Genomic DNA, 15,618 nt, shown 5'->3' on the forward strand with positions numbered 1-15,618 from the left:
TGGAGGTAATTGTGGAAATTTCTGTATTTATTAGGACTCCCGGTGGCATGCAACCAAAACAGACTCTGACTAATTTAAATCCAAAGGGAATTTGGAGCTTGTGGGGTGGCCTGCAGAAGACACTGAACGCATGAGGATCCGACTACAGGGGAGAGTAAGGAGGGATGCTCCGGAATTGCCAGCGAGAGGAGCCCTACAATAATCTCATCAGAACATTAGCAGTGCCTGAGACCATGGAGTGCCGTCTGTCCAGTGTCATCCTCATGATGTGCATTTCCGGAGAGGGAAGAGTTGCAGCAGGTTGGAGCTGCACCCACACTCAGACATGAGCTCACTGACTTTGCAAAGCAGCATCCATTGGTGCTAAGCACATGTCTTTGGGGCTAGACCACCTGGATTTGATTCCTGCCTCTGCCACTTCCTAGTCTTGTGCACTTGAGTCACTCATTCTGGCTAGACCCCAGCTTCCACCTCTGAAATTGGGGATACCTACCGATGGGCGTTGGTACTAAATGAGTAAACCTATGAATATGACTGCATGGGTTGGCGGGGTGGGGGGGGGGTCCCGCATCTTGAATATTAGTATTGAAAGAAATGAACAAGCCCCTGGATTGACAATCCACCCAAGAATGCCAAGATGAGAGGTCATTCTCTAAAAGGAATCAGGAGTTATTACTAGACAAGGCTGAGTGGCCAGAAAGCAATTAAGATCCACGGCCACTTCTTTCTCTATTGGACTGTAGCTGCCATGAGGACCACAGACTCGGCTGTCAATTCACTGCTGTATCCACCAGCACCTCACAAGTGCCGGCACACAGTCTCACACAGTGAACCGTGGCAGGATCCACAAATGTTGACTGCTTCCTTTTTGTGTTCCCAATCAAGTAGTACAGAGCTTTGCCTGGAGCAAGTACACAGTAAGCATTTGCTGATTGAATTTACAGGTCAGTGGGATTCTCATAAAAGGGGAATACTGGAATCAGAGATGAACTTGCATTTGGTAGAACTCAGTGAAAATATTGGTGATCAATCACCAACTATTTTTTGGTGTGATGTTGCTAATAACGTAGCCCATGCCATTCCTATCGATTATCGTATTTGTGTAGATTGTAGCCTGGACCCTGGTGAAGCTAATCTTTGGATCAGCATGAGAGCACAGAGGGACCAGCAGTTATTTACCAGATCACCTGGGGGTGGGTGTGGGGCTCATCTGCCCCATGAGGGTCCTGTCACTGTCTTAGAGGCACTGCTGGTACCTCACCAGGCCATTGCATTCTCCTGGCAGCCATTCAACCTTCCAGAGGCTCTGTGGAAGGCTAAGCCTCCCAAGCTTGCTTGTCAGGACAAGATGTCAAGAAGGAGCAGGTGAGATTAGGAATCACAAGAGCTAACCCCTGCTTCTGGTTCAGCCAATGGTTTGTGCCTCTAAGAGAGTCAACATACCTGGTTCTCAGCAATCTTATCTATAGAATAGGGTCATCCTTGATCTGCAGCTCCTGATGGCGTCAAGCAAGTGAAATCACACTCATGGTAATTCCACCTGAAGTCTCTCTGTTGTGAAAGGCAGAACCCAACTCAAACTAGCTTCAGGGTAGCAGGGACTAACTATATCAGTTCTTGTCACTGAGAATCTGTCCAGAGTAGATCCCCTTTCAGGCACAGCTGGCTTCAGGGACTCAAATGTAATGGCGGCATCTGATTCTGTCCATTTCCGAGCTCTCCTTCTGCTCTATGGCCCTCGTTCTCAGTCTCTAAGGAGTGGCCTTCAGTCACTCCAATGTCTCATTCCCTCAAGCTCAAATGCAGCTCTGGGGTAGCCTATGGGTGGCCCAATTTGAGTCAGATGACCAGAAGTGTGCAAGAACAGTGGGTGATCAATCCCTGAGGTGAGTGTGCTTGCACCAGTGCGGTTATATGCAGAGCTCAGGAAAAGTAAGGATTGGGATAGGGGGGAAGTCCCAGCTTACCTCATGGACTGAGAATGGGAGAAGAGATTCTCCAAAACATATCTGGGGTGCACCATGCCTGGGTATTTTACAGCACGTATTATAAAGCCTGGTCAGTTTCTCTCTTGGCTACAAAGGCTTCCTCTGCACCCTAACCAGCTCCCGCCAGTGCCTGCGGATAAGCTGCTTCACCAGTCAGGAATTTCTGCAGCCGGCATTACTCATCAGCACGGGCTGTGCTGGGTCATTAGCTGCCTTTTTATGTATATGTCCCGTCTCTTTATCTACGTGGCAGGATCCTGGAGAGCAAGGGTCACATCTTATTCATCTGCATATCCCTTGGAGCACTTTGCCTGATGCTTGGGGAATGGCAGATAGTCCATAAATCTGCTGACAGATCGGACAACTGATTTATATGCTCCCAGAACCACAAAGGTAGATGCCGACTTGATTCAACTACACAACTACAAAGGAAGAGGACACGTGCCCTCTACATTATTTCTGAAAGACTGTAGATCTTTCTTAGACTAAATAATGCTGCTGGGGTCGAGATAAATATTCTCCTTGCTCCCAGCCCCTGGCTGCTGGTATTGCTCTTTTTTAGGATAAGGATTGAACAAAAGGTCCAAAGAAATCTCAGTCTTTGTTGCCCAGTGCCTCTGGGCAGGTCACATATGGGCAGAGCCCACCTGGGAGCGCGCAGGATGGCAATAGTGGGAAAAGGAAGCACAAATCTGTCCTCCGTGGTTCCCACCAGGGCAATAAGGCAGAGCCCCAAATTCCCTTCAGTGGCCTGGCTCCCCAGTCTTTCTTCTGCCCTTGTCTCCCACCTGAGTCCTGGCCCCGACATCCAGCAGAGGACACAGGGAGAGAGGAGGTGAGGGAAAAACGGAGCCAGAAGCGAGCAACTTGCAGCTCGGATGTTGCAACAGCATTCCTCCCAGGACAGTGCTTGTCCAGAACAGCTTGTGCTCGGGTTGCAAACCCCCTGAGGCCATCCTGGCCAGGCAATTTGCCCCTTGGTCTCCAATTCCTCCGAACCCGCCTTAAGGAGTACAAGTGACTTATCCCAAACTACCAGCCAAACTGGATTTTCCTCTTCTGGAAAATGGGCAGACTGATAAGAGGATTAAGTGACCAGGCCACACAGGCCATCTGGCCCCTGGCAAGCACGAAAATCACATCATGGGGGGAACAAGGAAGACAGTGGTTGGGAAATGAGAAAAAGATCTGAGAGTCGTGTTGGGAGCGGCTGAGGGAGGAAGCAGGTCGAGAGCAGGGCAGGCGGGCTGGGCTGAAATAGCAGCCGCGGAAAATAGAGCAACAAAAAAATCCACCCCAAATTGCCGCCGGAGACCGGCCTGCGCGCGGGGAGGGCGGGGCGCGGCTCCGAGGCCACACCCCTCCCGACTCCACCCAGGTCTAGGCCCCGCCCACCAACCAGGGCCAGGTCCCGCCCTCACGGCTAGGCCCCGCCCACCACCAGAACTAGGCCCCGCCCCCCGGCCCCGGAAGCGAAAGCCGCTCCTCCTCTTCCGAGCGGGGTCACGGCCCGGCCGGCGGGAGCGGGAGTCTGGGCGCGCCGGGTGCTCGGCGGGTCAGGCTGCCCCGACCCGGCGCCATGTCCCGGAACCTGCGCACCGCCTTTATTTTCGGCGGCTTCGTCTCCCTGATCGGCGCCGCCTTCTACCCCATCTACTTCCGGCCCCTAATGATGCGGGAGGAGTACCGTGAGTGACCTCTGACCCCGCGGCGGTCTGGCCTTAGTTACTCCCTCGCCCCGCCCGCGCCCCTCGTGGCCTCCGCGCGGGACGCTGACGGGGGCGCGATCCCGGGCCGGCCGCGGGCCCGGGCGTGGGCCCCGCTCTGCGCTACTCTGTGGTCGCGGGCGAGTGACGCCACCTCTTGGCCCGCAGCGTGCTCTCTAGTCAGCACCTGTTTCTGGGACATCTAAGGTGAAACCGGCTAGACTCAAAGGTGGTCATGGAAGCAACACGCACATAGTAGGTCGACACTAAACATTAGTTCTTGCTCGTGGTGAACGTTCGCCGAGCCCCGACTATGTGTCAGGTCAGGCGTGCTTGAGTTGTTTAATTTACACGCCTTGTTTTGAGGTAGGTGCGACCCATTTTGCTGCAGATGGGGAGACTGAGGCTCAGAGATGGTGGAACATGCCCCAGGTCCACGGGTCGTCAGTGACGGCGCTTCTGTTCCAGCCCAGCCCCGTCTCCAGCGTTTCTTCTGCACTGGGGAAGGGTGATGTTTGGGGAGGGGAGGGAGACGGGGCCCTAATCGTCCTGGGCCTGAAGATAATTTACTGCACGTCATTTCCACTCCCAGAGATGTCTTTGAGTGCAAATGTTTCAAACCTAAACTGTTAGCCTGGGTTTTTTGAGTTTTTCCTTTCCTTTTGAAACCTTTTTTCAGCTTGTGCTATCTTCCCTCATTTTAATCTGGTTGCTCACATGACAATGGCAAATAACCTGGGAGTAATTTCCCTCCTTAATCATTCAAGTCCTATCATTCTAAAAGCCAAACTCTCCTTCCTGGAGACCTATACCTCAGTGAGGATTACCACTTTGATACATCTGAAACCATCTGTCAGAGAGAAAATATTAGGCATTAGAGGCTCATTTTGTTCTCCAGGAAACCTGAATCATCTTGAAGATGGAAGAGGGCCAACCCTGCCCCTTGAGAATATCCATGCAGGCTGAAAGCTTGGCGATTTGAAGGCTAAAGCTCTGTGTAAATGCTTTGCCCATTACAAATGCTACAGCATTTGGTTTCTGGAGGCAGAGCATTTTAAGTACACACTCAAATTTCCTTGTAGCTGCTTTTCATCAGCCAAAATTGAAATGGCCTCTGTGCATTCTGCCTATCTTCTTACACCCTGTATAGGGGAAACAGGGCTGTGAGAAGCCCTGCATAATCTATTTCCATCAGCCTTCCTTACAGGATCCTTGCCCCAGGCTATCTTATTACGCCCTCTAGAGTTGAGCTTGGGAAAATAGGGTCTGTTTTGGCACTTAACTAGAAAAGTTTCAATTACAAAGTCTAGAGCAGTGGCTCTCAGCTAGGGTTGATGTCCCCCAGGCAACTTTTGGTTCTGTATCTTGTCACCACTGGCGATGGGGTAGGATGGTGAGAGTGTGTTACTGGCATCTAGTGGGTAGAGGCCAAGAATGCTGTAAACTTCCTGCAAGGCACAGAACAGTTCCCCACGACAAAAAATTAACTAACCCAGTGTAAAGGTCAGGAACGGACACAGTGCAGGTTTTCTGATCCAGCAGACTGGGTAAAGGAGGAGTCAGAGTCCTCAGTGGTTTTGCAGGTTTTTATTGGGGTTCAGCGGGTACGTGGCAGGCAGGGGGGTTGGGGGGCTGGGAGGCCTGCAAATCCTCACTCTATCTGGGCTCTCTGGTGATCTCGGCTTCTCTTCGGCTTCTGCTGCTGCTTTCTCGGCTTCTCTTTCGGCTTTGGCGGCGGCTGCTGCTGCTGCTGCTGCTGGCATCCCCATGATGCCGCCCTTAAAAGCACAGTCTTAGCTCAGTTGAATCCCATCTACCTGTGCCCACACCCTATTCCAGGTGCCCGCCATCAGGCATGCATTCAGGACAAGGATCCATCATCTATCCTGATGGCGGAAGGGCAGAAAAGCCTGACATTTTCTTTACCCTACACCCAGGATGTGAAATGATCCAAAGTTGAGAAACCCTGTTCTAGATGGGAAGGTTAAGAGTGTGGGTTTGTGCTATGTAACCCCACAACAGTCGTGTGGGGATACTCCAGAATCTGGTTGTCTGAGTCACTTGAGACAGATAAATCAGGCATTTTCAGTGAACATTTAGTTCATGTGATTACCACATTTGCAGTGTGCGCCTTACCACTGGAAGGCAGTCTGCGCCTTACCACTTTTCTAGCTCAGTTCACTTTTCCAATTTAATTTGGCCAACTCTTCTCTATGAGTCATACTGATTCTTTAAAAAGCAAATAATACTAAGCAGCTAGTATTTATTGAAAGTTTATTCTGCCTGGCACTGCCCCTAGTAATGCATACAATATCCTACTCCATTTCGTTCTCAGAATAATCCTTTGTGGTAGCTGCTTTGTGATCATCATCCCTGTTTCATGTGGATAAACAGGGGTGTGGAACAGTCGAGGAACTTGCGCGAGGATTCATAGCTGATGAGTGACAGCTGGGATTTGACCTAGTGTCCTTAATCACCACATCACGGTTCCTTACTGCCTCTCTGAGGGGATGAGTAAGAGAGAGTAGACAAGTAAGGGCCTAAATCCTTTATTAGATGAGGACTAAGGAAAGTGACTTAACTTTTCTGAGCCCCTCCTTTTCCTCATCTGTAATTTTGGAATTTATGAATTTACAGGGTTGAGGGTGAATTAAGTAAGATAACAGGTATGAAAACACTTAGTGTAGTCTTATATTAGGCATCCCATAAAAATGTTTAAAAATGGGGCGCCAACAGGGAGTTTGATCCCTGGGCAGGTTGCTAACCCACATGGCACAGCAGACCTCTCCTGTCTCACCCCCTTAGTAGTATATTTTGGTAAATCTGCCTGTTCTGATCCTCACTGTCTCTGGTGAATTCTCTCACCCCCTGCTTCTCTGGTCTACACCAGAGAAGAACTGGAAGTTCTTCTGTGCAAAAAAAAAAAAAAAAGAAAAAATAAAGAAATCAGGCCTTCCTTATATTTAGTTCTCCCCAAATCGCTTACTCCCCTGGGTGTTTTATACAGTCACTGACTGGTTTCTTTACCCACCAATCCTCCCTTTATCTCACTGCTTTCTGGTTTCAATTTTCTTCACGCTGAAGTATATTTGTTAATGTCCCTTTGTTGGGTATTTGTAACTGGAAACATTCATCCTGATTTGTCAAAAAAAAAAAAAAAAAGTGCTGCTCTCCCGCTCTTCTGCCGTGGCTGTTGAAGTCTGTTGTCAAGCCGTTTGTTCTTTGAATTTGATCTTCTCACTTGCTTGATAAAAATAATTCCTTAACCCTCTGTTATTGTCAGGGCCAACTTAGCGGAGGATTATTGAAGTATTTTTATCAGGAGAGCAAGGTGATTAGATTTACTCTTCAGGCATGACTGGCTATATGTGAAGCAGGAGCTGGAAGGGTCCAGGCTGGAGGCAAACAGCCACATACAAGAAAGCTGTTCTTCTGTGATCTCAGGGAGAGGTGTGTAGGGTAAGGAAAAATGTCAGGCTTTTCTGCCCTCCCGCCATCAGGATAGATGATGGATCCTTGCGGTCCTGAATGCATGCCTGATGGCGGGCACCTGGAACAGGGTGTGGGCATAGGTAGATGGGATTCACCGGGCCTAAGACTGTGCTTTTAAGGGCGGCGTCACAGGGACGCCAGCAGAAGCAGAAGAGACCGAAAGAGAAGCCGAGAGAGAGAGATCACCGGAGAGCCCAGATAGAGTGAAGACTTGCTGGGGGCTGGGAGGACTGCCAGCCTCCCGGCCCCCCAGCACCCCTACCTGCATATGCCTGGTGAACCCCAAATAAAAGACCTGCAAAACCCCTGAGGGCTCTGACTCCTCCTTTACCCGGTCTGCATGGGATCAGAAAACCTGCACTGTGGTCCATTCCTGCCACTACAGGTGACAGCCTGACCACAGTTGTGGCTTTGGAACTGGAAGAAGTGCTGAATTTAGCAGTTGATTTTAAGAAACAAGCTATAGGGATATATAGTGACTGGTCACAAGGATGAGCGAGGGAGAGGAAAAAAAATGGTACCCAGCTTTGTGGCTACAGCAGCTGAGTCATTAAGAATCACAAGAAGGAATTGGTTTCAGGGGGTGACAGCACAGGCAAGTTTAATTTCAGATGTGCTCAGTTTGAGGTATCCTGGTGTGCTCCTGGCATTTCCCCTAGGCTAGGGGACGAGCCAGCCTGGAGCCGAGAGCCAGTGTCCCCACAGCCTGCATGGGAATCCGTCACAGAAGTAGCTAAGGGCTCCTTGGCAGTGTTCAGAGATCGGAAGACAAGCTGTCCGGGACAGCGCTGGTGAAACTGTTGGGTGGGGGTCTGAAGAGGTCTGAAGAGCAAGTGGTCAGGGCCAAGAGGTCAGACCGAGCAGGCGTGGCTGGAGCAGAAGACTTAAACCAGATGCGCCTGGAGTACCCAGCCCCAGGAAGGCAGGGCTTAGTTAGGAAGGGGTGTGGGCAGCAGGGTTGGGTTGCTCGGAGGCCGTAAGAAGGATTAGTGAAAGTGTCCATTGGATTTAGCAAAAAAAAGACCATAAAGCTGGTGGGTTATTGTTCCTAACTGGAAGTCAGAACCCAATACAAGAATCCCCCATGTGGACATGACCCCTGCCTTGGAAGGCCGTTCTTCCTGTTACACACCAGGCGCTTTGGACATGAGCGCAGAGTCAAGGAAATGCACAGGCTAAAATCTTCTTTTCTAACCATTGGGAAATTTCATTTTCTACAAAGCTGTCTGGCTCAGCCCAGTCCAGGGCAAAAGCAATGTGTTTGCAGTGTGGCGGGGAGTCTGCTTCAGGCGGCCACCGGGTCCCCCTCCGCTGCCGGTCCACGCCACGCAGACGATATATGAATCTCTGTAATGGCAGCCAAGTGGAAGCCCTGAAGTCCTTAAATTTGATATTTGCCATTTAAAAAAAGGTGCTCTGCGGTCATCGCCATGGAGCAGTGGCTGTGCCGCTGGACTTCTTACGCCTGTGTTGCAGTTATGTGTTTTTGTTATTAAAAAAAAAAATGGAAACAGAAAACAGCTAAGAACAGAATAAATTACTGTCTCTCCTTCGCCTAGATTTACCCGTTCTTACCATTTTGCCGCATTTACATCCTCCTTGAAGGTAATATGTATTATATATCATACATAATACATACCGGTAGTCACACATTTACATACATAATTAGATACGCCTGTTGTGACTGTGACTGGTATTTTGCTGACAATAAGCTGAAGACAGCACTCATTCCTAAACAGTTAGCGTGTGTTTCCTTTCAGAATAAGCATGTTCTCTTACATAGTCATAACCATCCAATCCAGGAAATGTAATATTGATGTAATGCTATTGTGTTGTACACAGTGTGTATTCAGATGTTGCCATTTGTCCAATTGCTTCAGATTGTGAGGACCTTTTATTTGAACTGTCCTTAAATAGGAGGGAGTGCGTCCTGAGTTGGGGTCTCACAGGTTGGGCTCTCAGGTCCTGTTCACGCCTGCTTTCAGGTTTCCTTCTGCTGGTCCCTCTCTCTCCTCCACAGGGTCTCTCCCAGCCCCTACCCCGCAAAAAAAAAAAAAAAAAAAATAAAAAGGCACCCCCAACTAGTGGGTTTGGCGACCACTGTCTGGGGTTGGGTATACTGTATTCCTTTGAGTTGTTGTGAATGTTAAATAGAGTAACACGTCACAGTAGATACATTTTACAATGTGGGCTGCGAATAGGATATGTTTTCATTTTCAAAGACCTCAAAACTGCTAGGTGCATTCTTTTACTGCCATGCAGAAATGAGCCAGAGCTAGTCTGCTGTAATACCAGTGTTAGTAACGTTCCTCAACCCTTTGGCTGGAGATGCCCATCAATCCTCAATTAAACTAGAGATCAAACCCCTGCCTTAGCACCAGGGGGCAGAGTCGGGCTTGCTGACACGCTGGAGTGGGGCTTTTGCTCACCGGCACTGAAGGCTGCAGGCCAGGGGCCTCCTGTTTATGTTTTAATCATTTCACTCCTGATGGAAACGTGCTCACAACTTTAAAGTCAGTAATTAGCTTATCCTGATTTGTTCACATAGTTAAACCCCTGACTTCTGCATTGCCCTTTTCCCAAGGTTTATAGACATTTGCTATTTCTCTAATGAGAGCAAAATAGAAACCTACTGTCAGCCTCATCAAGATGTGCTTGCTAAATCCCGGGGGACCGGTTTGTTTCCCTTTTAGCATATTCTGCATTCACAAATAAAGTGTCTTTGTGTCATATCATGAATTTATATAAGACAGATTTGGCCTCAGAGTATTTATAAAACATTAATGGATTAAAGAATCAGGGGATGTAGATAGGATGCTAATACCCAGTTATCACTTGGTAGGAACTGGTTCTGCAAATCGATTTAAATTGCCTGTCCAAGCCAAAAAAAGGTGGTTGCATAAGGACAAGGATTATAAAGAGATTATGGTCTATTTAAAATAAATCCGCAGTCTCTCTCCAACCTCATTAGCAATTAGCAAGAAAGTGTGAAGACAAGGGATTCCTTTCTCTTCACTTGGTTCTCCATTGCATCCTAAGAGGTTAGAATACAATTAGGCATTCTGTCCTTGCCACTAAAAGTCAACTGCCTTTGATGCTTGGCAGGCTGCCAGCCTCTTTGGTTTTGCAGTACCTGCCTCATGGAGAATGTGTTCGGTACACCAAGATGTCTGATTGCCTGAAGTCTGTAGGTCTACTGTGTTAGGTCTGGCAGTCAATTATTTTTTAAAACTTATCTCTTCCCTCGACCATAATATCGGCAGATGGGCCTTTCAGGTCTCCGAAATTCTATTTTTGTACCCGGCACGATCGATGATGGCACGTTTGAGATACACTTCGTATTTTGAGACATGTTGACAGTGTGGTGGGGCTCGATCCTCCAGGAATGTTAACGTCTTAGGAAATGAGATCAGTGTTTGTTGAGTTGTTTGAGAAAGCCCAACACCTTCAAGGCCCATTATCATCCTCTCTAAATGGAAGAAGTCTCTTTTGGCATCGCTTGGGCCAGAGTGTCTTGGTTGCTGTTCACCTGCAGCTTGTCAGAGAGGCCCGGTGAAGCCATCAGACCTTGTATTTAATGGGCTTCATTATGCTCTGTCTTCTCGCTGTCGCTCTTCAAATTGGATATCAGGATTCATATAATCCCTATTGCCCATGTTTTATTTGCCCAAGCAAAACTCAGCATTGATAAAACTATCAGGTGGTTCACTTAGGATTGACTTTCTGTCACATCCCTGCAGAAGCCAGTTCAATGAATATTCGATTTGACAAAACCGTTTCTTGTAACTTTATGCTTGCGTAACTTTTATGAGAATCCAGTGGCCAGAATAGAGAAAACCGCCTAATATTAAATAAGAGCTAAATGTGGATTTAAAGAAACACTGTCAGCCTGATTAAAATAAAGGTCTGATTACAACATTTAATTACTATAATTTAGTAGTAAACATCCTTTGGCTCCAGTCTTTCTCCTGAAAAGCTGCCATTTGTTTGTCAAGATACTTAAAATAATAAGGCTTTGTTTTCACAGACCCTGGGTTTATTCTACACCACTTAGAAAGATGTCCCTGTGCTATAAGCTCACACATAAAATACCCAGTTTCTCTTGGCCCTGGCCTGGTGACATCTCCAACGAGCTGGGCTAAGCTGCCGGAGCTGAAATGTGCTTGCTAATTGGCACAGCACCTGCAATCAATTAAGGAAGCTTCAATTATCCAAACCAAAGCCACCCACCCAAAGATTAATTTTCTGCTCTATTTCCTATCAAAAACATAGCATATTTAGCTCTGGGGCTAGTCCTTCAACGGAGTACATTTTAGACATATAAACTACATCGTTTTCCTGTTAATTGTACTTGTTCCTTCAGTGCAGCAGCCTTCTCCTCATAATATCACGCCCACTAGTTCTCTCCAAATTGTTCTTTTTCTGTTGTTTTGTTGCCTTTCCAAAATGCTGAGATCACCAAGAAAAGATGTTGGGAGCTTTTCTTTTGAAGTATGGCTTGCTTGCTTTTACTGAAAATCCCCAGTCGTTTTGCTTTATAGGATTTAACTTCCCTAACCCAAAAGCTCGGAGTAATGGCATCTTCCAATTTAAGAGCACTCGTAGAAGTCATTTTCTAATTGTCCCATGTCACTGTCCCATGTAAGTACAAAGATTTCCACCATTGCTGCCCGTGCCACTCTTCTGACTAAAGAGCATTTTTTTTTTTTTGTTGTGTTTCTCAGAGAGAGAACAAGCCATAAATCGAGCAGGTATCGTTCAAGAAAATGTGCAGCCACCAGGTAAACTTAGAGACACCAGAATCTCACTCAAGCATCATGTTGTGCTTGTGTGTGTTTGCACTGCAGTGGGAAACAGAAAATGCTTTTTAGCTTGGAGGACACATTACAGTTTTGCTGTTTATTTCACAACAGTTGCCATTTTATAGGTGCCACCCCACGACTTCATTTTAGTATTTCACTTGGAATATTGCTTGCAAATTTGCACTTTCCTCTTTTGTATTTGATAAGTGGGTATAAAAATGTAACAGTTAAAATATGAAGCCTGAAGAGCTGTTTGCAGACTTATTTACCAGGCACCTATTTAAACACTACCCTCATGGGAAACTATTGTTTACTTCTGAGCTATTTTAATTGATGCGGGATTCTACTTTGTAGAAAAGCTCAAAAGTTCCCTTTATGGCTGAATGGTTAGTTACTTTAAGATGATCCAAGTTGGCTGAGAATGAGAGGTTTCCAGTTTATTAACCCAAACTCCTGTAATCTGTGGCCACATTCTTTTTTATTTATGTAACTAGGCCAGATACATATCTTCCTGTGGTGGGTTAATTTCTGAGCCATTTAAAAGTTTATGGCTGCCTGGGCTTCCCAGCTGTTCCCTTCCAGGGTCCCGGCAGCCTGCCTGCACTATCGCAAACCACATGTAAATTGCAAAACTCAGGTCTGATGTCATTTTGTTTGTTTGGGTTGAGGGAAATGGTTGCAAGTTTAAAAAAAACAAATCCTGTTTTTATTCATGTTTCTTTCCATAGGATTAAAAGTGTGGTCTGATCCGTTTGGCAGGAAGTGAGAAGGCAATCACCAGCTCTGATTATGAAAGTAGACATCCTCATGCTTTGGATTCTGCAGCAAGTACAATAAGTCACCTCGCTATGGAATGACGGCTGGAGAAGAAAACTCTGTAAATAAGAGTACTGCCCACAAGGATTCATATTTCCCTTCCTAAGTCTCCACAGAGCCCTGGAACAAATCACACGATTAGGAAGGTTTTCATGATTCCGTTTACTTTCTAAAAATGCTGCTCTCTCACCCAGCTGTGTTTGGAGGAGACCTACTTGTTATTCAGCCTTTACTACTTACCCAGCGGAGCTGTGATATGAATACAGGCAGCCTGCAGACTTGGGAAGATCCAAGTCTGTTTTGCCATCTTTCAAATAGGAAATTTCAGTGAAAAACCACCATGCTGAGCAGCCTCATAGGGCTCTTTGAAATTGTTAAACTTGATAAAACTCTTTGAGGACAAAGTATCTCATACTTTTTAAGAATAAACAATTCAGCTTGACTATCTTGTTGAAGATTGCTGCACGTTGGAAATAGATATGAAGCAAATCAAGCTAAGGAGGGGGGTGGTAAGCATTCGGAGTAGAGATCATGCTGGATTAACAAGTCATAATGTATAGATTAAAATGATTTCTTTTTCCTTTACAATGGGGTGTAAGGTTTCTTTTGTAAATCCTTTTTCATGAGCTCATAAATTGTACCAAGAAGTCTGTCTGACTGGATTATATTTGTCTAGTCGATGTGCGTGTGATGGTTGTCAGTTTGTATGCAAATAAAAAACGTAAAGGTAAATAGCAAACTGGTCGAGACCAGTGTTTACTGGATGCTGATTCCCTAGTGGGAAGCTCACCACCTGTGCAGAGATGCATGTGAGAATACTTTATTCCTCCAGAATATATACTTTCCAAGAGACATCTTCATTTTTAGCTCTCCCAAGTGCCTTGACATTACTGTGGGCTCTCTGTAGATGAACTTCCTGATGACATTTTATTATTGTGAACCGGGGAATTTGTTTAACATACAACTGGCCCAATTATGTAATTACTGTCCAAAAGAAACAAGATTGATAGTTGCAAAACCAAAGTCATCACGTTTGGTTGGCATCCCCTAACATTTAGTTGACTTAGCATTAACTACCCAATAAAAGAAAGTTGACTCATTTGGGGTACATTTGACCACAGTTTTCCTTGGAGGGGACAACAGGAAGCTGTGTAACTTAAAGTCTAACGTTCTATGGGGGCATAATTGAGATTTCTTTAGGACTGAGGCAATCATGGGGACCATCTGCCTTGGAAGATGTCCAGGCAAAGAAAATGACCATGTCTGTTGTAATGGAGAACTCTGGGACCTCGATTGCCTGTCTGTTGGGTGGAATGGACTTGGTTTTTCTTCCTGAGTGAACTGGCTTTGACCCTGCCCGTGGTCCACCTCTTGGTTGAGATAAGAGCACTGTCTGTCTTGTTCAACTGTGTTCATGTTTATAAAAGAATCACTTTTCTTGCTGCCAGAGGAGTAACAGCAGAGTCTGCCCAATCATGACAAAAGCCCGGTTGTGAGCTGCTGAGAATGAGGAGGGAGGGCTGGCCCACTTGTGCCCGAGTGCCCCTGGGTGATCGTGAAGGAGCTGCATAGGGGGTCTCAGTGAAATGCATTTAGGAAACAGTGAAAGTTAATTGGTCTATTGCTTCTGATTTGTGATTTCCAAGAGAAGCATAACATCTCCCAAATGTATTGGCTCACAGAACATTTTTCCCTGACTCTCTTCTAGAACTAGTCACCAGCAGCTTCCTGTGGGGAAACCTTCCTCTAGACTAGTACTCTAATTTTTTTGGTGTCAGGACCATTTTTCACTCTTCAAAAATGTTTAAGAACTCCAGAGTGTTTCTTCTGCAAATTAATGCCTGGTTTAATAAAAGCTAGATAATCATATCAAGCTTGTGCTTTCAACCTGTTCCTATTTCACAGATCCTGTGGCCTCGGGAAAATTCCACTGTACACACCATAATAAGATGAGCGTAAAAAAGACAAAAAAGCTTCAGTAGTGGTGTCAAATAGTTTTGACCTCCTGAAAAGGTTTCAGAGACACCAACAGGTCCCTGGGCCGCAGTTTGAGCCTAGCTTTTTTCTCTTGGGTTTAGATCCTTCTGGTATTAGTTCCCTCAAAGAATTATTTATAGTGAACTACACTTTGGCTTCTCATTTTGAGGAAGCGCACAGAGGGGAGAGGGAAGAGACTGATAAAATTTCTTACTATAGTTACGAAGTTTGGGGGTCCATTTTTTTTATTAAGTTACTCTGTTTTTTTCAAGATTGATTTATTTATCCAAGCACTGGGTACAGTCAGAAGAGCAAGAGGGTGAGAGAATTCACCAGAGCTAGAGCGGGGAACAGAACAGGCAGACTGATGATAAACTGCTGAGGGGATCAGCGGGCGGCAGGAGAGGTCTGCGCTCCATGTGGGACCCTCGCCTGGTGGCTGGGGATCAAACCGGCGCTGCAGAGCTGCGGACAGCTTCACAACCCAGCGCTCAACCGCTGCGCCACCAGGGAGGCCCGGGGTCCTTCATTTTTAATGTCAAACAATACCCTCTTAGGAAGACTTACGTTGACATTTTTTAAAATCTCAGAACCAGAAATAGCCACACTGCTGGGAAGTGGGCATTTCTCCTGTGGGCACTGAATTATATAACTTAGCTTCCCTCTTTGTCTAGGCCAATAGGAAACGCCACCATATTTGTGTTTGAGCTTTTTCAAAAGTACCCAAGAGCGTGTGGCATGTATTTGGGCCATTACACTCTCTGCGTACTTCCCTCCCTGCCTACCCTTATTCTCCCTGCTGCTTTCTCAGTTCTGTTTTCTCTTATATGTTAGATT

General features: G+C 46.5%; 1 protein-coding gene and 1 long non-coding RNA gene across 2 annotated transcripts; both read left to right on the forward strand.

Moving 5' to 3' along the window:
• Positions 1-3,524: 3,524 nt before the first annotated feature.
• Positions 3,525-14,783, forward strand: SMIM20 (small integral membrane protein 20). The gene is made up of 2 exons (XM_054688058.1): positions 3,525-3,676; positions 12,717-14,783. The coding sequence occupies exons 1-2, from the start codon at positions 3,568-3,570 to the stop codon at positions 12,752-12,754; spliced, it is 147 nt and encodes a 48-aa protein (XP_054544033.1). The 5' UTR covers positions 3,525-3,567; the 3' UTR covers positions 12,755-14,783.
• On the forward strand, positions 3,783-11,946 carry LOC129144717 (uncharacterized). Its single transcript, XR_008549187.1, has 3 exons — positions 3,783-3,949; positions 8,746-8,791; positions 11,911-11,946. It is a non-coding gene; the product is annotated as an uncharacterized LOC129144717 (long non-coding RNA).
• Positions 14,784-15,618: the final 835 nt, after the last annotated feature.

This window comes from Talpa occidentalis, unplaced genomic scaffold (genome assembly GCF_014898055.3).
Source record: "Talpa occidentalis isolate TD23 unplaced genomic scaffold, MPIMG_talOcc4v2.1 talOcc4.6, whole genome shotgun sequence".
Lineage (NCBI taxonomy): Eukaryota > Metazoa > Chordata > Mammalia > Eulipotyphla > Talpidae > Talpa > Talpa occidentalis.

Excerpts from the sequence above, each read along its gene's own strand:
- SMIM20 (XM_054688058.1), top strand. The coding sequence starts at position 3,568 with ATGTCCCGGAACCTGCGCACCGCCTTTATTTTCGGCGGCTTCGTCTCC. Across the intron at positions 3,677-12,716 it reads AATGATGCGGGAGGAGTACC|GATTAAAAGTGTGGTCTGAT; the intron begins GTGAGTGACCTC and ends TTCTTTCCATAG.